The sequence below is a fragment of the Emys orbicularis genome, chromosome 25 (genome assembly GCF_028017835.1).
Source record: "Emys orbicularis isolate rEmyOrb1 chromosome 25, rEmyOrb1.hap1, whole genome shotgun sequence".
NCBI lineage: Eukaryota > Metazoa > Chordata > Testudines > Emydidae > Emys > Emys orbicularis.
In genome coordinates, this window is record NC_088707.1 from 8,193,012 (window position 1) to 8,215,692 (window position 22,681).

The following is a 22,681-nucleotide window of genomic DNA, read 5'->3' on the forward strand; positions in this document are numbered from 1 at the left end:
CACGCAGCTTTTAGCTAAAAGTCAGCGTGTGTAAAAGCTCTTTGTCGGCACTTTTCCGACTAAATACTTCCAGCCCCGCAAGCAGCGTTAGCTTTGTCTGCAGGAGAGCGCTCCTGCCGACAAAGCCGCGTTCACACTGCCACTTGCATCGGCAAAACTTTTGTCTTTTGCGGGGGGGCTTTTTTTAAGTACCCGTGAAAGACAAAAGTTTTGTCGACAACTTCGCAGTGTAGACACCTTTTGAAAAGGATTTTAGAAGTCATAGTGGACAAGCAACTCAACATGAGTGCTCAGTGGGAGGCGGTAGCAAAAAAAAGCGAACGCGATCCTTGGATGGCAAAATGGGGGAGAAATGAGGAGCAGGGAGGTGATTTTGCCGGTTATACTGTACTGTAGACCCATGTCCCTTTGGGATTTGCCATGATGATGCAGATGATGATACTAGAATATTACTCTGCTTTGGTGTCCACATTTTAAAAAAGAGATGTTGGAAAATTGGAGAGGATGCAGAACAGAGAGAGACAAATTATTTGATGACTGGGGGGGGAAATGCCTTACTGGGAGAGACTTAAAGAGCTCGATCTGATACCTTATTTTAGCTTATCACAAAGGAGATTGAGAGATGGTTTGGTTACAGTGTGTAAGTTCATAGAATCTCAGGGTTGGAAGGGACCTCAGGAGGTCATCTAGTCCAACCCCCTGCTCAAAGGAGTACCAATCCCTAACTAAATCCCTAAATGGCCCCCTCAAAGATTGAACTCACAAGCTTGGGTTTAGCAGGCCAATGCTCAAACCACTGAGCTATCCCTCCCCCCAATCCCCAAATTCCATCATGGGGAGAAAATATGGGCTTACTAAAGGGCTCTTTAGTCTAGCAAAGAAAGGCACAACAAGAACCAATGGCTGGAAGTTGAAGCCAGGCAAACTAAATTGGAAATAAGGAATAAATTTTTAACAGTGGGGGTGATTAAGCACTGGAGCAAACTCCCAAGGGTAGGGTCGTGTCTTCAGATCAAGGAACAGGGAACAGTCTGCTGCCTGCTCCAAACTCTTCTGTGTTCTCTGAATCGTAAGAACTAGGGAGCCAGGTTCTCAAAGGAGCCCAGCACTTTTTGTTCTCAGTGGGGACCCGCTGGGTGCTGAGCGTGTTAGAAAATCTGGCCCTGTTGTGGGCACTGGGCGCTCTTGGAAATTCTGGTCCTAGATTTACTAGCTTCTGCCAAGTCAGCTTCTTTCTTTCAAATGTTCGTTTGATGAAGTATCAAGAAATGTCACTGGGTGACTAATAATCTTAAAGTGAGACTTCAGTCTGACAAGCCTGACATCATAGTGTGATGGAGAACTGATCGCAGGTGCACGTCTGTCACTTCTGCCTTGGTGTACTGCACCTCTAACTCCTAGCCATTCATATTTCATTTTAACCATCATCCCTTTTCAGTTTGCTTTTTCTCATGCTGACTTTTTTAAATTTTATTTGTATTTGTATTTTGTTTACTTGTTTGAAGACATCCACACCTTCCTCTGCCAACCCCCTGAAAGATCGATCCTCCATTACCCCCCAACGACCCTCCTCTGTTAGTACAACCCCTTTGAAAACCCCCTCCAGTCCTGCTGAGTCCTCAGTACCAGCTTCCACTCCTAAACGAGTCTCTTCTATCACATCCCGACCTGCCAGTACAGGAACGAAAGAAACAAAGCCAAAGGTAAGGAAATCGGTGGAAAAACCCCCAAAGCTACCTTTAAAAAACGATGAGTTGCCCATTCCTGACTGATTGATTCCTGCCAATGCTGAGTTAGATCAGCCCGTCTCTCCACGCTGAAGTATGTTCTGAGAGTGTGTGTAATGTCTCCTGTTTACTCCATGTTACTTAACGGAGGAGGTAAATCGGACTGAAAATTCTCCCAACCGAGACTGTGAATCGCTTCAGTCAGGAATGGCCAGACAACCATTCTAGCTTGTTTTTGGGGTGGCTGGAGCACCTGGTGTTTACAGTGTTTGTTTAAAAAAAAAAACCACAACTAAGTAGCAGTGTTACCATGAAATCCTTTACTGTCCTTGGTTAGGGAGTGGCGTTTGGAGTAGTTCTTGTGGAAATTTTATAATTCAGTGTTGTACAGAGCAGTCACATCTCTCTGATCTGCTCGGAGGGTCCCTTGGTTTGCATTCATTTTAATGCTGTTTTTTAAAACCTCTCCTCCTTGTGCAGAAGGGTTTTGTCTTGTATTTCAATGAGGCATTGACTTCTTTCACATTGCAACAACATTGTGTTGGTATTTATGGGTGCATGGACATAGTCTTGTATATATCTCATATATTGGAGTCAGGTCTTCCATGCTACAAAATTATGCAGAAAACACAACCCTCTAACAGGGCTGTGGATCATTAGAATCATAGAATATCAGGGTTGGAAGGGACCTCAGGAGATCATCTAGTCCCACCCCCTGCTCAAAGCAGGACCAATCCCCAGACAGATTTTTACCCCAGTTCCCTAAATGGCCCCCTCAAGGATTGAACTCACAACCCTGGGTTTAGCAGGATAATGCTCAAACCACTGAGCTATCCCTCCCCCCCTTTTAAAAAAAAATTATATGACTTTTAGAGTTTCCATTCATATAACTTGTTAGAACCTGAAGGAAGGGGGGAGAATAGAAATTGTATATCTTGAATAATAGGATGAGCTTCAGTGCTAAAGAATTTGAAGCTGACCAGTTCTGATCTCCGGCATGCAGGCATGCATTGCTTCAGGGCTGGTGTACATTTTTTAAAAATGAAAATGTCACATTCACAGTTAGAAATAATGCTTAGCACTCTCTCCCTGATAGAGAAACAAACAAACAGTAACAACATTGAAATTTGAACTCTGACCAAAAGCACGTTAGCTTTCTTTTTCACACTTTTAATGGAAGTTTTCGTGCCCAGTCCTGCGTCAGACAGGGAGTAAATGGTTTTGAATCCGATTTAGGAAGCTGCCCTACAGGATTAAAGGGGTTGTTAAACAATAAACTGCAGAGGAAATGGGGAAGAAGGATATTTTATTCTGCTTTTGACTTTTTAAGCACCAGTGACCAGCCTGAACAACGCTTTATGTCTGAATTAACTCAGCAGGGTTAACTTTTCATAAACTTTTTAGCACCCTAAAAGGGCTGTTGAATGAACATAAACCACAATTGATCAGAAATGAGGAAAGGAAGCTTTTGTTAATTGGGGAGGCAAGAGTTTTAGGAACAGGTGAAGGACATGGACTTGCTTTTCGGCCAGCCCTGCTAACTGGGACGGATAGCAAAGCATTTCATGGCACTGCGTCACTGAAGTGAACAACTTGCATGGGAAAGTGGCATGCAGCCATGTGCTTCCCTGTCAGTGTAGGTGCTACCTCAGGGCTTCCAGTCACTGGGGCTGGTGCAGCCGGCACATCATCATGGGGCACCATGCGAAGGGGCGGTGACTCATATACAACTAAAATGGCTGTACATGTGGAGGTCTCACTGGAAGTTGCTCATCCTACCCTCCATACCTCTTGGCAGAGTCCTGGGATGGTGGTGGCAGGAGCTGAGGAGCGTTTTGCAAGCTCTCTGCTATCTGAGTGAAGAGAGTAAAAAGCTTGACAATGTCCCTTCACTGGGCGGTTGGTTGGTTTTTTTTCTCGTGGGTCTGCAAACCGCATGGTAAACGTTTGTTCCCGATTCCGCCTCCAGGGTCCGGAGATGAAAAGCGGAATGAAGATGGCCGCTCCCAGGTCTGCCACACAGACTCAAAAAAGCCCGGCCAACGCTACCCGGATCCCGGCAAAAACGCCCACGGCCCCCAAGACGCCTCCCAATGCTGGTAGGATGGAGTGTGTGCTGCATTCAGCAAAATCCCCAATGGGCATTCAGAGCGTTTGAGGCAGGAATCTCCTCTTTCCAGAAAGCACTGGGATTGCCCCTCCCTAAAATCACTGACCGGGTCAGACTTCGTGTGCACATCTATTTTTGAGCATACTGTGTCACAAAGCAGCCTGTCTGCACTCAGCCCCCTTTCCCCTGCTGCAGGAGCAAAATGCTCCTTCCCGAGCTACTCTGCCGTGTCAGGAGTCCAGTCCCATGGGGAGATGCGGAAAGATGAGTGTTAGATGGACCGTGCTTTTTCTTCATGGGTATGAGGGCGTGAATAGTGCAGCCCTGACGGAGCCTAAAAGTAATAGGTGATTTCCCTTGTCTGGGAAAAATGATCCATCTGAAACTACTCTCTTGGGTGCTGCAGTGTCCAGCCAAGACTCCATAAGAGCTGGAGAAAGAAGGTGGGAAATCTGGCCTGTCAATCTGGCAGAGGGTTGAGAGTGAATTTTCTGTAGGGATGTTCCCTGTGGTGAAATCCCCCAGTATCTGGAATGCTGCTGGCGTGAGAGAACCTACGTTGCCTCTAGCCTCCTGGGAGATTGAGCAGGAGCAAAGTGGGGACGGCTAAATCTTATATTTCATCTAGCTCTCGAACAGTGTGGTATTCTGCCTATAGACGTCCTGTTCAGTGAGAAGAGGATCCTTTTATATGGGTACAGCTAGGTAGGGTGGGTCTTCCTGTACTTTGTACTATAGAACAGCCCCTAGGGTTCATTCACTAGGGTTAGATAGATTAAGGAGTGTGGATGTGGTAGCGCTGATTTGTATAACATCCCTCACAGTTTTGTGTGTATTGAGCTATGAATAGTTTTTGTGTAATAAGCCTGGCTGGTTACTGGTCTGTCTGCTTCCTTCATATAATCGTCTTGGTTTAGGATGACAACTGCGCCTCCTTTATCCTCTGGTTAGATCCCTCTGGGAGTATAATTCATTGGATGCGCTCTGCTCTGATTTGGAAGACTTAAGCTGCTCCATTTTTTACTCCAGCTAGAATTCTTTTTTTTTTAATTATTGATAGATTTTTCAAAAGGCCAGTCATTCATTCCTCGAAAGGGGCTATATTTGGGGATAGAGGAAACTTTGTAAATCATTTTTATTTAGGATACATTCTCCTAACAGTGATGGGGGGATTAAGCCAGTGCTCTTGATGCTTTCTGGGGATGCTTTCTGCTCCAGAGGTCACAAATTACCTTTAAAATGGTGTGTCCTGCTGAATATTTCTTCTGTTTATCCAGACACTGCTAAAACCTTTTGTTAACGTTTGTACGTAATTGATTTTACGTAAGTTTCTTTAACTTTCTTTCAGCTGGCAGGAAGGAGCAGAGAAAGCCGCCTACCACAGCAGCAAAATCTGAGAAAGGTAAAATGTAAGGCTTTCCCCCCCGTTCGATCTTGTGTTCCACTGCCTGAGCTGTGTTAAAAATATTTTGCAATGTCAGTGTTTTCCTTTTTCATATTTTTAAATTCCAAAAATTGCATCTGAATATTTTTGTTTGTAGCTTCTCAGGCACTGAGCGGTTAATTTCACAGCCCTGTGCAAAACTAGTTTTTCATGATCTATGTTCAGAAAACCAGCTTCATTTTGTGTGTTGGGACCGTGCTCTCATTCACTGTTAAATTGAAATTGCAGAAATGCAGGTACCCAGCACTGGAGCAAGTCAACAAAAAGTTTTATTCTCCCCCAGCTCCCACACTGGTCCTGAGTGAGTGAGATTGAGAAAGAGAGTCTGTGTCCTGGTTAGTTCAAGAGGCAAATTAGGGATCAGGTTACCTGGGTTTTATTCCATATAGATGTTGGTAAGAACCATGGTGGATATTGCCTGAGAACGCTGGTTGGGTTTTGAGTGTGGGTCAGCTCGGACGTAAAGCTCCAAACAACCATTCTATAATTCCTGCCTCTGTCGTTCATGCTGGGTGGCCGTGGGCAGGGTGGCCATGGGCAAGCTGCGCCCCCACTCTGTGCCTCAGTTTCCCCATTTTACATCTGTAAAACGGGCACAGTGATGTTGACCTCCTTTGTAAAATGCTTTGAGCTCTGCTGATGGAAAGGTGTACAGAAGAGGTAGGTATTATTATTAACTAAATGTTTGTAAAGTGCTTCGAAATCCTTAGATAAAAGTGCAGTTTTATGTAACTTCCTTCCCAACCCCTCTGATCCCCCCCGCACTGTGCCTGTCCCTTGCTTCAGGATTCTCCTCTGCAGAATCGTTACTCCGTCGCCTCGATTCACTGGTGTTTGTTTCTAGCTAGCCCCTCCCCTTGTAAATCAAGATCCTCCCCACACTGTGACCTCGTAGGGGGATGGTCAGTACTAGTCATCCCCTAGCTGGTAAGTAACAATCGGAGCAACTTGTGAATGTTGACTCCGTGGGCGTGCCGCATGTCGAATAGCAGGTTGATCCATTCAATAAACGTTGGCAGCACTTTGCAAAGCGTGCCTCCACCCTGCTGTTACATGTGTGTCTGCGAATTTCAGGTGAGCCCACGAAGTCTGGAGACAGAAGTGGTTACAGCAGCCCTGGCTCACCTGGGACCCCCGGTAGCCGTTCCCGCACGCCCTCCCTGCCAACCCCCCCGAACAGGGAGCCCAAGAAGGTGGCAGTGGTTCGCACACCACCAAAATCCCCTGCTTCTGCCAAGAGCCGCCTGCAGACGTCTACCGCCCCCATGCCTGATCTGAAAAACGTCAGGTCCAAGATTGGTTCCACTGAAAACCTGAAGCACCAGCCAGGAGGTGGAAAGGTAAACCCTAAATCTGTTTTCCATGTGGATGTCGGGCAGATATTGCATGGAGTTTTGGCTGACAGTGGAGGGCTCTCTCTAGATTTATAATAGAAGAGCCGCTTGCGGCCTCTCGCGTTGAAGCAGCAGCAGTGGAGGACAGTAGCTTGCCTAAATTCCAGCCAGGATCTAGCTTAGAATCTCATCAAGGGAATTGGGTGGTTATGCTGAAATTGCTGGCCTGGCTTAGTGAGCCAAGGGAGGGGGCGTGGGCTGCAGACCCTGGGCTCCAGTCCAAGCCGCAGCCTCAAAGCGCTGTCTGCACAGACAGCTTAGAGCACTAGCGCGAGCCCTGCTAGCCGGGCTGGGAGGCTCGCTGCTGCGGGCTGGGTAGCAGTACCCTTAGGCACTTTTCTCACTCAATATATTGATCAAGCAATTTGTCCCTGGAGCACCCAGGTTACCGTCTGATCTGGGAAGGGAAGGCTCACAAGCTCGGAATCAAGTCTTATGTGACTTTCTCTCCAGTCATGTGCATGAAAATAGTTTCCTACTATCTTGTCTCATTCTGAAGGTTCTGCTGCACTTTCCTTTAGGGACCAGGGGAAGCTAAGATGCTATCGAATAATGGGTAATACCTGTTTTTAATGCTTGTGGACGCTTTCTGGTGCGTTCACTTTTATGGGGTTTTGCAGTTGCCAGGGACACACGGACTATAGGAGCAGTACATCAGCTAGAGGTTCCCTTGAGGTCTCTCCAGACTGTATTCTCAGTATCCCCTTCCACCATCATGTCAGCCTCCCGCATGACACAAACTACTTCATAAGCCTCCAACCCCAGGGCCAAATTCTACCTTCAACGTTTGCACCTCGCTTCCACCACAGAATCATAGAATCTCAGGGTTGGAAGAGACCTCAGGAGGTCATCTAGTCCAACCCCCTGCTCAAAGCAGGACCAATCCCCAACTAAATCATCCTAGCCAGGGCTTTGTTAAGTCGGGCCTTAAAAACCTCTAAGGATGGAGATTCTACCACCTCCCTAGGGAACCCATTCCAGTGCTTCACCACCCTCTTAGTGAAATAGTTTCCTAGTATCCAACCTAGACCTCCCCCACTGCAACTTGAGACCATTACTCCTTGTTCTGTCATCTGCCACCACTGAGAACAGCCGAGCTCCATCCTCTTTGGAACCCCCCTTCAGGTAGTTGAAGGCTGCTATCAAATCCCCCCTCACTCTTCTCTTCTGCAGACTAAATAACCCCAGTTCCCTCAACCTCTCCTCGTAAGTCATGTGCCCCAGCCTCCTAATCATTTTCGTTGCCCTCTGCTGGACTCTCCAATTTGTCCATATCCCTTCTGTAGTGGGGGGACTAAAACTGGACGCAATACTCCAGGTGTGGCCTCACCAGTGCCGAATAGAGGGGAATAATCACTTCCCTTGATCTGCTAGCAATGCTCCTACTAACACAGCCCAATATGCCGTTGGCCTTCTTGGCAACGAGGGCTCAGTGGGAGCTGGGTGTGCATCAGAGGGCAGAGTTTAGACTTGTGTCTGGAGCGGTAAAACAGCTGATGATGGAACAGTGAAGGGGAGCAGTGGGAGGGAGCGCTAGCGTAAATGTCCGAGCGAAGTAGTTGATGGAAATACAAGTAATTAAAACAAAGATGATGATCCTTCCCAGCTGCATGGTTACTTTTATGGACCTCGCTGTATCCAGTTTAGAAGGAGAATCCCACAACGATGGGTGGTGTGCAGGGGGAAGGGATGTATTAAGTCTGGGCTGGCAGTCAAACTAAAAATGGTTCTTTTAAATAACCTGTTGAAAACAGAAAACAATCGTTGACCCTCAGATAGAATTGTCTTTAGGAACCAGTTGGCAAAGGAGTTTGTCGTCTTCTGAGGGGTCTTGTTTTCACTCGAATTCCAGGCCACCTCCCTCCCGTGTACTTAGATTTCTTCCCATTGCTCTCAGCCTGTTGGATTGGGGTACTGATCTGTCCTAGGCAGATGACTGAGGGACTAGACACCACTGTACATCTCATCAACATAGGGCAGTCAAGAATCATAGACTATCAGGGTTGGAAGGGACCTCATCTAGTCCAATCCCCAGACAGATTTTTGCCCCAGATCCCTAAATGGCCCCCTGAAGGATTGAACTCACAACCCTGGGTTTAGCAGGCCAATGCTCAAACCACTGAGCTATCCCTTCTCCCCACTTCTGAGGGGTGAATGCACACTGGAGGGCACTGCTGGCCAAAACCAGACTTGCTCCGTGTCTAACAGACAGTAGGTCCAATTGCAAGAGTTTGCATTTCTCTGAAGGATGGAGTGCCATGTACCTCGTGTACTGTCCTCAGCGGTTGGGAGCCATTTTGTGTGACCATATAGGAGATTTGCTGAGTGACTGGGTAAATGTGTGACATCAGCATTTAGATACGACATTGGTATGTCACCTGAGTGGCTTTTTGCAGTATTTTAGGTAGTATTTTTTTTAAAAGGAGCATTCTTTGCTGTAGCTGGCAATTATCAATTAAATGGTCACGTTCTACTTTTTTATTACAATGTATTAAGTGGCTTTTGGAGTCAGTGCTGGTTTGTCATGCCATCTAAAATTGCAGCCCTCCTTGACAATACCATTGATACCAACCATGCAGAGCAGAGCTGATGCGCCACACTAGAGAAGTTTCCCCGTTCTTCCAACTGTACAAACCTTTCCCGCTGGCTTCTGGCATGAACAGCCGCATTCCAACCGTCTGCATTAGGACACGCAATAAACTGGAACTGGCGGACTTCAAAATTGCAATAATCCAGTGGTTTCAAAAGTGAAAAGTCAATTTATAGTAAATGGACTAAACTCTATGCTTGTTTTAATAAGCCATTTCCTCTTTGAAGTCAGTTATCTAACCCTCCCCCATCATCCTAACGAATGAACTTCTGTTTCCTTTTTTACAATAAGAATAAGAACAGCTGAACTTCAAGATGGTTTCCGCTATGTGTGGGGGAAATGGGTGTGTTCCTTTTGGGATCTTACTGCTATTAAGTATACTTGCATCTGAAGAAGTGAGGTTCTTACCCACGAAAGCTTATGCTCCCAATACTTCTGTTAGTCTTAAAGGTGCCACAGGACCCTCTGTTGCTTTTTACAGATTCAGACTAACACGGCTACCCCTCTGATACTTGGCTTTTATGATACCCTTAGTAGGATAAACGTAGCTACAGTGTCAGGAACAAATTGAAGAAGTTTGAGCTTTTGAAAGGCAGCATAATCTAGTGGATGGAGCCCAGGGCTGGGAGTCAGAAGTGGATAAGGTGTTTATTGACTGCTCCAGGTCTTTCCCTTCATCCCTTGATTTCAATGGAATGTTAATGGATAACAACAGCCCAGTGCACTTGGAGGAAAGGCAGACAGCAGAAGGTTAAGGGAAAACAAATGTCAAGGGAGAGACAGCAACATGGAATTGAATTGGTTGTGTCCGACGTGTCCTGTGTTCGTTGGACTGTCTGTGCAAGTGGACTGCTGCAGCGTCACGTAATGACATGCTGTTGTTTTAAAAACCCATCCAGACGGATTTGTTTCCAGATTTGCAGAATGACTAATCATGCGAAGGCTAAAAAAAGATTCCCATGGGAGACTTCATCAGCCCCCAGTTTCTACATCCCCATCATCAGCCCTTTAAAAATGAAATGTAGAAAGGAGCTCTGGGACGCAGCTTTCATGGTAGCAGCAATAACCGGCTACAGCAGGCCAGAAGCTTTGCTGAAGTGTGCATCTGCCGCGTGACCAAGGAACAGAGAACGCAGTCCACCTGCGTTTGTGTGGATTTGTAACTCTCGCCCAGGCAATGGAGTTAGTGAAGTGGGGATTTCTTCTGCTCTTAGCACGGTTATGTTGCTAAACAATAACTTTCTCATAAAGTAAACTTAGGGCTTGTCTGCACGCAAAGTCGTACTGGCATACTTAAAGCAGAACTCCTCCTCTAGTGTGGATGCAGTTATACCGGTATAAAGGTGCTTATAGATTCATAGATTTCAAAGCCAGAAAATACCATTCAATCATCTAGTTTGACCTTCTTATGGGGAGGGGAATAAACTGTGGTGGCATAAGGTGCCTTTATCCCAGTATAACTGTGTCCACACCGGGGGCTGGACCGGTATAACCATAGCTGTAAAAACTCACATCCCAAATTAAAATGGTTATACTGGCACTAAATCTGTCTGTAGGTAGGTCTCAGTTAGTGACAGGCCAGGCACTCTGAGCATAACAGTATGTAAGTCACCGGTAGATTTCTAGTTTGTGTACGTGTGTATTTAGAAACAGTGTATAGCTGTAGATATGAAATACAGAGGCAAATCCTTTAGCGGAGCTGTGCTGCCCATTTTATCTAGAATTTAAGACCTTATAAAGTGCAAAGACTTTGGTCTCCATTCCTTTATAGCTCTTTCTGGCTCAGATGTTTGAATCCCTCTGAACCTGTGTGTGGGGTTTGACCGTATTTCCATATTTCTGGTTTGTGCTCTTCTTAGCTGGCTGTTTCTGCCCCTTCTGTTCTCAGTCACTCGGCTCTGAGTGAAAGCGAGTCCGCTATGCCGCAGCTTCTCCAATCTGGCGGTGTTTGGATCAGGGCGGCTGGGGGGTGGCTTCAGGCTCATCTCTCCTCTAACCCCACCAGATTAGAGCAGGGGGATGTATGCCGAGCCAGCCGAGTTTTCATTTTCCTCACTTGGAATTCCAGAGCACTTTCCGACCCACTTACTGCTTGGCATGATTCCCTCTGAATGTGCTGAAGGAAACTTGGACAGCTGGTTTTTTTGCATGTTTTTCTAGCTTGTAAACTGGGGCTACCTATGCTGGAGACAAGCAATTTTTATCTGAGCTCTAACCAGGCGCTGCTCACCTCTGCTGGCCTCTGTAGAACCAGTAACTTGAGTAGACAAAGCAGCATCGAACCAGCCCATTGGCCTTGCTCTCTGTACTGGGTGATGCTCTGCGTTCTTTAACCACATTTGGGTGGTTTAACACAGAGTTGATCTTTGAATGGTGGTGGTGTTACTCATGCTCTTTTCTGGCTGTCGAAGGTGCAGATAATGAATAAGAAGCTGGATCTTAGCAACGTTCAGTCCAAGTGTGGCTCAAAGGATAATATCAAACACAGCCCAGGAGGAGGCAGTGTGAGTACTTTCACACGTTCATGCACTATAACAAACCTTCTTAATAGTGGCGTGATTGTGTACACTAAACCTCCAGTGCTATCTTCAGCGTTCGGATAGCTATTGGTGATGCGCAATAAATTAACCCATTAACATGGTTAGATTAAACTCTATCCAGTCCTGTACATGCATCGTGTGAACTGATTTAATTGAAAATCCTTCAAGAAGAAACAGTGTTCCATAAGAAAATATCCTGTTAACCCAGAGGTTTCTAGCTACCTGGAAGTATAAGTGCCTTATTGTCTGCAGAATGGAATGACTGTACCAGACAGAAGATTAGGTGGATACTAACGCTGTCCATGTGCCAGTCGTTGCTGTGGACAGTAGCTTAGGAAGCGCGGGCAAACTGAGGTCCCCAAGTTCTGTAAAGTGCCATCTACAGTTGCAACACCCTATAAAACACGTGAAAGACCCAGTCACTGCCCGAGAGCTACGTTCAAACTCAGGCAGTGGATGATACATGGGTGCCAAGGTCCTTTTAAAGATCATGCATCTACTTGTTAATGACAGCGTCTCCAGCATGCTTTAGGCAGTGGCCTGAGAGGACTGATCAGAGTATTGCTGGACTCGCTGATATTCTCCAATTTAAGCTGTTAGCTTAAATGGGGGGGGGCACCCTTATAGTGACACTAGCAGCTTGGTAGGGGCCCACTCAGAGTTACATACAGTTTGCAAATACACGCCCAGCCCAAACGTTTTACCTGTACTCGTATGGTCCAGGAAAGAGGAACAAAAACTGCGTGTTGAGTGAGTTCACTAGCCGTTAAATCTGTAGGTGATCAGCTGTGTCCTCACACTGCAGTTGGAGGCAGGCTGCCCGTGTGATGTGTGTTATGGCTCTGCGAGCCATGCTTTGGGCACTATTGTCTATAAATTAAATCCGGTTTCTATCTTCCCGTTTGAACACACGTGGCCAGATTGAGCTCCCAGTTACACTGCTGAAAATCTGGAGTAATTTAATGGACTTACCCCATGTCTCCGAGGGCGCAATGTGGCTCCAGGGGAATAAGGCCAGGAGAGAATGTGACAGGGCCAAGGGAAAGACTGTCACAGAAATAGTCAACAGCAGCCCAGTCTCAGAGATGGGTGTACACAGTGCTGTCTCTGACCAGCATATGGGAGCTGTCTTATGCTTAGTGAGCTACCAAATTCATGGTCCATTTAGGTCAATTTCACAGTCATGGGATTTAAAAAAAATCATAAATTCCATGATTTTGGGTATTGAAGTCTGAAATGTCATGGTGTTGTAACTGTAGGGGTCCTGACCCAAAAGGGAGTTGTGGGGAGGTCACAAGGTTATTGTAGGGGGGGCGCTACCCGTACTGCTCTGCTGCTGCTGGCGGCGGCGCTGCCTTCAGAGCTGGGCAGCTGGAGAGCGGCGGCTGCGGGCCGGGAGCCCAGCTCTGAGGTCAGAGCCGTGGCCAGCAGCAGCGCAGAAGTCAGGATGGCATGGTACGGTATTGCCACCTTTACTTCTGCGCTGCTGCCTGCAGACCTGGGTCCTCAGTCCGCAGCCGCCGCTCTCCGGCCGCCCAGCTCTGAAGGCAGCAGCGCAGAAGTAAGGGTGACATGGTAGGGTATTGCCACACTTATTTCCACGCTGCTGCTGGCTGCCTTCAGAGCTGGGCGCCCGGCCAACAGCTGCTGCTCTCCAGCCATCCAGCTCGAAAGGCAGCACAGAAATAAGGGTGGTAATACCATGACCCCCCTAAAATAACCTTGCGACTTCCCTGCAACTCCCTTTTGGGTCAGGACCCCCAATTTGAAAAACGCTGGTCTCTCCCGTGAAATCTGTATAGTACAGGGTTAAAAGCACACAAATAACTAGATTTCACGGGGGGAGACCAGATTTCACGGTCCGTGTCGCATTTTTCATGGCTGTGAATTTGGTAGGACCCCACTTACGCTTATCAGCAGTCTCAGACCTTTTCAAACCAATTGACTTCCTTTTGTTTTCTCCTCTCTGTGGCTCCCTTCCCTCCCCCAGGGGCTGGGCTGGCAGAAGGACCTGGCCTCGGGGTTGGGGGGCTTTCTCCGCATAGGGCCCCACCCTGTCTGATTTTTCCCTAGTTTACATGGTGCTGCTGTGTGTACTTTGTGAGAGGCCAGCAGTCTCTGCTCTTACCACTGATTCGCTCTAGTATGGGCAATTGAATTCATGTTTCTTGCCAGTAAGAACTCAGTTAGTTCATGGGAAATGAGCTGTTGCTATAGCAACATTCATCTTTTTTTTCGTAACCATTGGGCACAGACACTCTACGGTGTCATCTGATAATCCAGTGGGACCTCCTTTTTCTGCTCCACCAGAGAGACGCATTAGGTGAGGGGTGGTCTGAGCATTGCGCTGGGAACCAGGTACTCCTGAGATCTAATCTGGGCTCTGGCATGGATCCCCTCCGGCAGCTTGCTTTTTGCCTCCGTATCCTCCTCTCTGAAATAGGGTTGACTTTTCTCTGCCTCCAGGGGGATCGTGAGGGTTAGTTGATTAATGACTGTAAAAGAGTTGGAGAGAAGGGCAGAGAATTTCTATTTATTATTTGTAAACTGCTTTGAAGAAGGAAGGCACTGTAGGCCCTAGAGCTCAAATGTTTGATTCGAGCTTGTATTCTTTTATTGGTGCCTACTTAATTTAAATGAAAGGTTGAAGACTTCCTGGGATGTGTGGGGGAGCTGTGGATACAGAGAGCAGCAGCTGCTCGGGTTCTTTGAGTCATCCTTTTCTTGCCTCTTGTGTGGATTGCAAGAGCAATTTCCCAGTGTCTGTCTCCATTCCCAGCTCTCTCCTCTGTGACGCCAAATTCTAGGATTCTCTTTCTCCAGTTTCACTTTCCCTTGCATGTAGAATGTGTTCTCTGGTGTCTATATGCAAGAACCACATCAAAATAAAGGAAGGCCTGTTATCACTAGGGTATTACTATCAGATATTTGTCTTTTAAAGTAACTCTCAGGGATATGGGGATGTTTTTTCCCTTCTGTTTTCTGCTCATGTCGTCACTGGTGTGTGTGTGTTTGTTTGTATGTATCCCAGGCCTTTCTAGAATATGATCTGTCATCAGATTGTTCAGTGTGTTCTTTCTTACAACTACAAACCCAGATTTACTTTAACTGTCCCTGTTGTGTGTATTGCAAAACTACTGTCTTGTTTAACCAGTTTAAATGTTTCCAAAGGCTGTTACCCGCATGTCCAAAAAAAAAAAAAAAAAATTCTAGGCGCTCAGTGTCATGTGATGAGAAATCTTTGAACTTGTTGGTTTAAATGGCACCGTTTAAGGGAAATGGTGAGATGTACACATTCAGACATGCTAAAAAATTTAAATACGTTGTAAGTAATATGGTATAATGTGGTTTTGTGTATTAAAAATTATCACTTTGCGACCCGTGTTTTTTAAAGAAAAACTTTAATTCCATTACAACATTTTTTCAGAAACACATATTTCAGTCACTTATTCTATGCACATTGATCATTTCTGTTCTTTCAGTTTTTGTGGACATAAACTTTAAGTTTTACTTCAGAAAAGGTATTTATTTGTTTTAAATTTCTCTTTAGTTTATCTTTTTTTGGATGATCTGAATATGAAACTTAATTAAACAACATTCCACTTTTTTCCTCTCACGTAAGCACTTTAAACTGCCTTTGCTTTCCCCCTCCTGTGGAGAATGGATGATAACCTTGTGCATGCTGAACACGTTGATTTTAGAGAGGCCGCTACACATGGGCTTTAATGATTTCACAGTTTCTGGTGGCAAGTTCTTCTGTAACTGCTAGTGTATTAATCTTACGGGGGTTTAACTCCACTTTGTCTCAAATCCAAATCAGGTCCCAGTGTATTCTGTGCCTTTTTTATCCTCGGTGATGCTAAAATGGGGTGTCCTTTCCTTTTTTCTTTTTGATACGAACAGGTGCAAATTGTTTACAAGCCTGTAGACCTGAGCCATGTGACATCCAAATGTGGTTCCTTGGGCAACATTCATCATAAACCAGGTATTGTCCGACTTTGTAGTGCCTGAGATTTCCAGCGCTTTCTCTGAAGAGCTTGTCACCTTGATTTTAGACGTGCCATGCCAAGTGAGAGCGATAAAGAGCAGAGAGGTGGGGCTGGGCTGACGATACAGGGACCAGATAGAAAGTGTGAAAAATCGATATGGGGTGCAGATAATAGGTGCCCTAAGACAAAGCCCCAAATGTATGGACTGTCCCTGTAAAATCAGGACTTCTGGTCACCCTAGCTGAGGAAGAGAGACTTAGAATGGCCAGTGTGGGTACCATTTAACAATCATTATTCTGCTCATCCCCCATCCATCAGCACATCTCGGCGCCCAGATGTGACTGCTGTTAGACAGAGTGCACAATAGATGCTTGACTCCAGAAACCTGGGTTTCGTTCAGCACTTAGCCCCACTCTTTCTCTTCCAGGTGGTGGCCAGGTGGAGGTGAAATCGGAGAAACTGGACTTCAAAGAGAAGGTGCAGTCGAAAATTGGGTCATTAGATAACATCACCCATATCCCTGGAGGAGGGAATAAAAAGGTAAAAAGCTGTACTGTACCGGACGTTCGTGCTGTCCTCTCTCAGGTGGGCATGCGCTCTGTGTATGTGTCGGAGTGACTATGGGGGCAAACACCGATCAGTGTCTGGACACAGCAGCTACAACCGGGTTTATCCAATTCCTGTTTCATACAAGCTTCCTCTTCTCTGAATGCTGGATGTGTTCTCTGCCACAGCTCCCCCTGATTATCCCCGTTCTTGAAGCCACAACAACATTTTGGGGAAAGAGGGTTGCACTGCAGCTGAAATCAGTCACGTCTGAGTGGAACTGTGCTGCTGTGGTCTGCTTGGAGGTTGCTTTTCAAAAGGTGTAAATCGTCACCCGCTGGAAGTTTCAGGCTCCGATACAAGCACAGGCTTAACTTTAAAGTCAGCTGGACTTCAGCAGGGCTGAAGCATGTGCTGAAATGCTGCTCTGTGTCGGGGCCTGATCCGTCCATTCATCTGACTCATTCGTGCCTCTGAGTAACGGATTCGGTTTCATGCCGGTGACCTGTTAGCATGGCAACAGCGCGTCGGCAGAGCTGCCTGCCGAGCTCAGGGAAACGCAGCACTGCAGGGGAAAGTGGGACACAAATGATCACTCTAGCGCTGTGCAGATAAATACCAGGACATTCATTTTGCCACAGCGAGATGTTCACCGCGTAGCAGAAATTGACAGTTGGCCAATCACTTCCTTTTGGGGATGATCAGGAGGAAACCATGAGAGGTGTGTGGCTTTAATGCAAGTGTGAGTGGTAACTTGCAAGCTACAGTCCAACTCGGCCTAACATGTATGGCTGAAACTTCCTCTCAACAGACGTTCTTCTCCCGCATGCTTTTAAAAGTCCCACGCCTACCCATACTATTAGTGTCTGTGATAACAAGCTACACATTACACGCACACTCTGTGCTCAGCCCCGGTTTGTAGACTAAGACAGATCTAAGTATTTGGGGCATTTTGAGCTCTTGGGGCCTTCACTACCAGGGTGGGGTGGAGTGGGTTGCGTTTGTATTCACAGTTCTTTAGCCAATAGGCATTTTAATATAAACAAGACATTTAATTATATATTACATGAATATAGAATCGTAGGACTGGAAGGGACCTCAAGCGATCATCTAGTCCAGTCCCCTGCACTCACGACAGGACTAAGTATTATCTAGTCTAGACCATCCCTGACGGGTGTTTGTCAAAACAAAACAATATGATCAAGTGATTTCTTTTTATTTGATTTCCTAGTTTTTCTGTTCCCTAAATGTCAGTGTAATTGAATGGGCATACGCCCCGGGCTTCCCTATTGTAAGATGTTACAGCTTATAGTTGGATTTGCATCTTACTTGGTTTTTTCAGCCTCAGCTGCAAAGTATGGAGCAGACTGTTGGACTGGGAAGCTGGCATTTCAGGGAAGCAGTCTATTAAAGACTTGACTTTAATTAGAAAAGAGCAAGTTTGTTGACATTTGAGAGAGAAGATATTCTCTTGTGGCCTCAAACTTCAGTCTCCCAGCATGGGCTGAACAGCTTGGCTATAAGGCTGCCGCAGTATTTGACATCTGAAAGTCTGGTGTGTGTGTGTGTGCGTATTTAATAATTTAAAACTAAATTAAAAGAACACAAGGAAATCTGGTAAGAATAAATATTTAACACTTGGGGTGGGGTGATTTGAACAGTTAAACTCTTGACTAGGCAAAGTGCTTATGTACAGTCTTAGCTTTAAGCACGCGCTAGTTCTGTCAAAGGTTTTGAGACGACTCCTGCTTAAAGTTAAGCACGTGCATAGTGCTCTGCCGAATCGGGGTGTGACACTGCCAACAAACTCTGTAAAACGTGTTCCATGTAAAAAAATATTTTTGCTATTAGCACATTGTGTGACTACTGCAAATACATTATTTTTATTTATAATTTTATTTATTTATACATTTATTTTCATTTTCATTGTTTAGACATGAATTGAGAACTTGCTTGGACTGTCTGTGTCGATTTTCTTAGTGCTGAATGCCCTGCTGTGCCTTTACCGGTTCCCCACGAGGGGTGATGCGTTGGTGTGTGCACACTCCCATGTGGCTGCATATCAAACAGTGAGATTTAGTCAGTTGAATAATGATCAAACCTCATGAATAGCCAGTAATAACAAATGGCATTTTTAAAGGATCTGGATCTGTGTATACACAGATACCTTTTTTCTTTAAGACCTGCAATAAATTGTTCATTAAAACAAATATACATTGAAGATGCTTCATAATTCGCTCTTTGTTTATTAGGTAAAAATTAAAGTCCTGTTTCTAAACACAGCCTATGGCTGAAGACTTGGATGATAGTACTTGAAATGTTCTCACAGCAAAGTGAAAGGCACCAGCATCTGAAATGAGACACCGAATACAGCACAACTGGGTGGATGAATTGGGCAGGAACCAGGCAAGGATGCTGGGTTGGGGGTGATGTTTTGTGGATTCATTAGTCACATTTGGGGACAGTGGGACAAAGTATTCGATTTCTCTGCAGTAGGAGTAGGGGGAAGATTGTTCAACCTTTTTATCAAAAACTTGACGAGATGGAAAGGTTCTGTTCAGTCAGCTCTGTGTTCCAGCACTTGGGTTTTGGATGCATTTTGTAAATGTCTTGAAAAGCTTTCTAGCTGTCAGCCTCTTCCAGCAAATGCACTAGCTTCTCTGACTGAGGAATTACTTGGCTTCCTTACCCTTCTCTCACTGCCATTACACATCGAGCTGTCCTGTGCCGCTCTCTTCCTTGTTCAGCTTGAGCATCTTTTCATTTCTTTTTATCTCCTTGTACAGTCACTGAGCCACAGTTAGAAGCTTTTGCCCTTTGGAGCGGGGCTTTATTTGGACACGTGACATTCAAAAGCTGCAAATTGACAACACAATTACATGGCTTCTCTAATCCCATGTGGTTGTGTATCGCAGTATTGTCATTTAGCCACAGGCCTCATTCAGTCATGTGATCACGATACTGAAATTCACACCTTCTGGATACATACAGCCAACTCTGGGTACATCTACAGTGCAAAAAACAAACCTCGGCAGCGAGTCTCCGAGCTCGGGTCAGCTGATTTGGGCTCGCACTGCAGGGTTCCAAATAGCAATGGAGACATTCCCGCTCGGGCTGGAGTCCGGGCTCTGAGACCCTTCCCCCTTTCTGGGTTCTCGAGCCCGGGCTCCAGCCCGAGCGGGAATGTCGACGCTGCTATTTTTAGCCCCGTAGCACAAGCCTGAGTTAGTTGAGCCGAGCTCGGAGACTCAATGCTGCAGGAATTTTGTTGGTTTGTTTGCAGTGTTCGATCTACCCCCAGAAGACCAAAGGGGGGTAACATGCGCTGTACAGGCTCGGCGTAGCCTACAGAGTCCCTCTGGTGTCCAGTGGCCGTTCTCACCCTTTAACCCAGAGCTCCTGGCTGCCAAATCCCAATATGCAATGTGCCCTCTTAATCCAGGGAGGAGCTGCTTGGACCAGGATTGAGCGGGACCTGCATCTCCGTTCAAGGGACAGCTGCCGTTGGTTTCATTTTAGAGAAATTAGACATGGCCCTGGCCAACTGCCAGTATGGGCCTTGGCTAGAGCAATTCGGGTGCCCGCTGCTTCGTGTGACGGTTTCTCGCCTTCTTGGCTATTAGGCTAGGAGAGGATGGGAACATCAACTGTGTTTTAATTGGTACTTGGCCATGAGAGGTGGGAAAATGGACACTTGGAAAATGAAGCTGCTTCCGTCCCAGAGGTCCTCCCCACAGGAGTGACTCTCCGAAGTTACGGGGCGAGACATCTAGACAGCCTAACTACTCCCCCAAATAGTCTACATTTGTTTGGTGAGTGCAAGTGTGTCTACACGGCATGTGTACATGGTCTGATTGCAGCACGGGTAGGAATACCCAAATGCTAGCTGGACTCCTGGGTACGTCCTCGCCTTGTGGGCCCATGTGTCACATCTTCACTGTTCCCTTTAGCTGAGCTAGCTAGAATCATGTGTATGTGAGCAATCACTTCTCTGGTTGCAGAGTAGACATCCCCTTAGAGACTGCGGGATGTTTTAGGACCACAGGATGGTTCAGGATGCTGATTCTTGACAGCTATGTTCAGGTGCGGTAAAACTTTGCAGTGCAGACCAGGCATCGGTGCTGCTGTTACAGCTGTGGCTCCAATTGCATTTCTCCCTTTGAATCTGCTTTGGATCGTCTCTCTGGGCATCTCCTTTCTCATAGCAAATGGGATTTTCCTTTTCCCGCCTAGCTCCACACCTCCTGGCCCTGTCGTTCTTTCTCTCTCTATGGGCTCAGTGAATTTTCCCTCTCTCCTTCGATGCGTTTTGCAGACCTGTTCCTCCCTTCCCATTTCTTTGCTGTCGGTTTGAATTCAGTTCATTTTGTTGCTGACGCCCTTTTGCGCCCCACTGATTTCTCCACCTGTAGAGAGAGAAGGGCAAGGACGATGAGCGCGGTGCACAAAATGGTGTGTCCCAAAGCGCAGGGCCTCAGGCATTGCTCACTGAGCCCGCCATCCCCGAGGAGAGCCCGCTCCCAGACTTGCAGCCAGATGGCGATGCCAGTAAGTAGCCACTCATCAGCTTCCACCGTAGAGCATGTGCGTCCGCAAGAGAGGGGGGTTTGGCTAACGCTAGCCCGGGGTGCGGTGCCGGAGCCTGTCCGTAAATGCTCAGTATCGACGCGCTCAGCTGGATCATGTGTGAGTGAGGGTGACAGTCATGTAATGTAGAACCAGCGAAAGTAACTGAACACTGGGTGGGGGCAGGTTCTTTTTACAGCGTCCCCTGCACAGCTCTGCCAATATGTCGCGGGCCCCTGCTAGTCCCCCCCGATCCACCCGCCAAACTGCAGCCAATGTGCCATAGGGCTGGCGGGCAGCACCCCGTGACGTTCTGGTCCAGGGGTTCTCAGACTTTTGTACTGGTGACCCCTTTCACGCAGAAAGCCTCTGAGTGCGACCCCCCCCTTATAAATTAAAAACACTTTTTTATATATTTAACACCATTATAAATGCTGGAGGCAAAGCGCGGTTTGGGATGGAGGCTGACAGCTTGCGACCCCCCATGTTATAACCTGAGGGGTCCCGACCCCCTGTTCTGGTCCTTCCTCCCCCTTTGAGTTTTGCCTATTCACCTTAACTTGCAGCAGCCCCTGCTGCTAGCCCCAAGACAAAGCCTCCCAAAGGGGTACTTGGGGTCAGGCTGCCCCCTCCCCACCCCCGAGCTCACTTTGCTGTCACCTGAACGCAGTGAATAAGAGCAGGTCTGCAGTGATGAAAAGCCAAAAGCATTAGTCCCTGCACTGCCGATCAGTTGTCTCTGGCCCCCTCCTCGGCGTTCGGCCAAGGGGACTCCCCTTTTTGCCCTGCTAGGCCGGGGTTTGAGAAAGTCACTGCTCCCCTGAAGTGAGGCCAGGTTCTGCCCTGGTTTTCCTGCAGGCACCTCCCTTTGCCGCTAGCGGTCCATCTGTCTGAGGGCATTGGGCCGTTATTGGCAAATGGTTCCTTCAGGCTTCAGCCCCACTCCCTGTCACGGGGCTGAACATGGAACAGAAGGTGCTGTGCTCGTCCTCCATTCACCTGCTTCCTCCTCGCCACACCCCTGGGGATGGCTGGTGGGGACAGAGCGTTAACTCACCATTCACCAAAGCCTCTCACGTGGGCTTGATTGACACTCTTCCCCCCCGCCCCCCCATGTCGGGGCTCACCCTGTGCCTTTTCTTTGTGCAGATCGAGTCTCACAAGCTGACCTTCCGCGAGAATGCCAAAGCCAAGACTGACCACGGAGCCGAAATCATCTACAAGTCCCCCACCGTCTCCGGAGATGCCTCCCCCCGTCGCCTTAGCAACGTCTCCTCCACCGGCAGTATCAACATGGTGGACTCCCCCCAGCTGGCCACGCTAGCTGACGAAGTGTCTGCTTCCCTGGCCAAGCAGGGCTTGTGATTGCCTGGCAGTGGGCGGAGAGAAGAGAAGAAAAGAAAAATCAATCTGGCCTTTTTCCTCTGTTCCTTTTACAACTACTCCCCCCCTCCCCCTGCCCCCCAAATGGGTAACGATTTAACCTACTTTTACTGTCCATTCAGCTCTGGCTCCAGGACTTCAAAATCAGTAACAGCATTAGATATAAACCCTCATCTTCCCCAGGCGATCTTAGCCCAGTGGAAAGGAACCTGATCACCCCCCCGCCCCCCCAAAAGGGAGTTTGGTTTCTGGAGAGGTTGGTGCTGCTTAAATTTAACTTCAAGGTACAAGCCTGTTCCCATCTCAGTCAGACTGATCCCCGGCCCGCCAAAGATACCGTGAGCCCGGCACCTCCCCACCTCTAATAACATCCCCGGTTGCTTTCCAGCACC

General features: G+C 47.1%; 1 protein-coding gene across 10 annotated transcripts in view; it reads left to right on the top strand.

Annotated features, from left to right (window-relative positions):
* The window catches only part of LOC135894441 (microtubule-associated protein tau-like), an 85,308-nt gene extending 63,113 nt beyond the window's left edge, over nt 1–22,195 (top strand). For 9 of the 10 annotated variants that reach the window (XM_065422527.1, XM_065422531.1, XM_065422526.1 and 6 more), the window contains 9 exons: nt 1,506–1,703; nt 3,697–3,826; nt 5,186–5,239; nt 6,356–6,621; nt 11,677–11,769; nt 15,709–15,790; nt 16,222–16,334; nt 20,753–20,888; nt 22,056–22,195. In XM_065422527.1, the coding sequence (XP_065278599.1) occupies nt 1,506–1,703; nt 3,697–3,826; nt 5,186–5,239; nt 6,356–6,621; nt 11,677–11,769; nt 15,709–15,790; nt 16,222–16,334; nt 20,753–20,888; nt 22,056–22,105 (1,122 nt within the window). In that variant the 3' untranslated portion in view covers nt 22,106–22,195. The remainder of the gene's footprint in view (nt 1–1,505; nt 1,704–3,696; nt 3,827–5,185; nt 5,240–6,355; nt 6,622–11,676; nt 11,770–15,708; nt 15,791–16,221; nt 16,335–20,752; nt 20,889–22,055) is intronic. The other variant, XM_065422533.1, reaches the window with a different exon arrangement.
* The last annotated feature ends 486 nt before the right edge of the window (nt 22,196–22,681 follow it).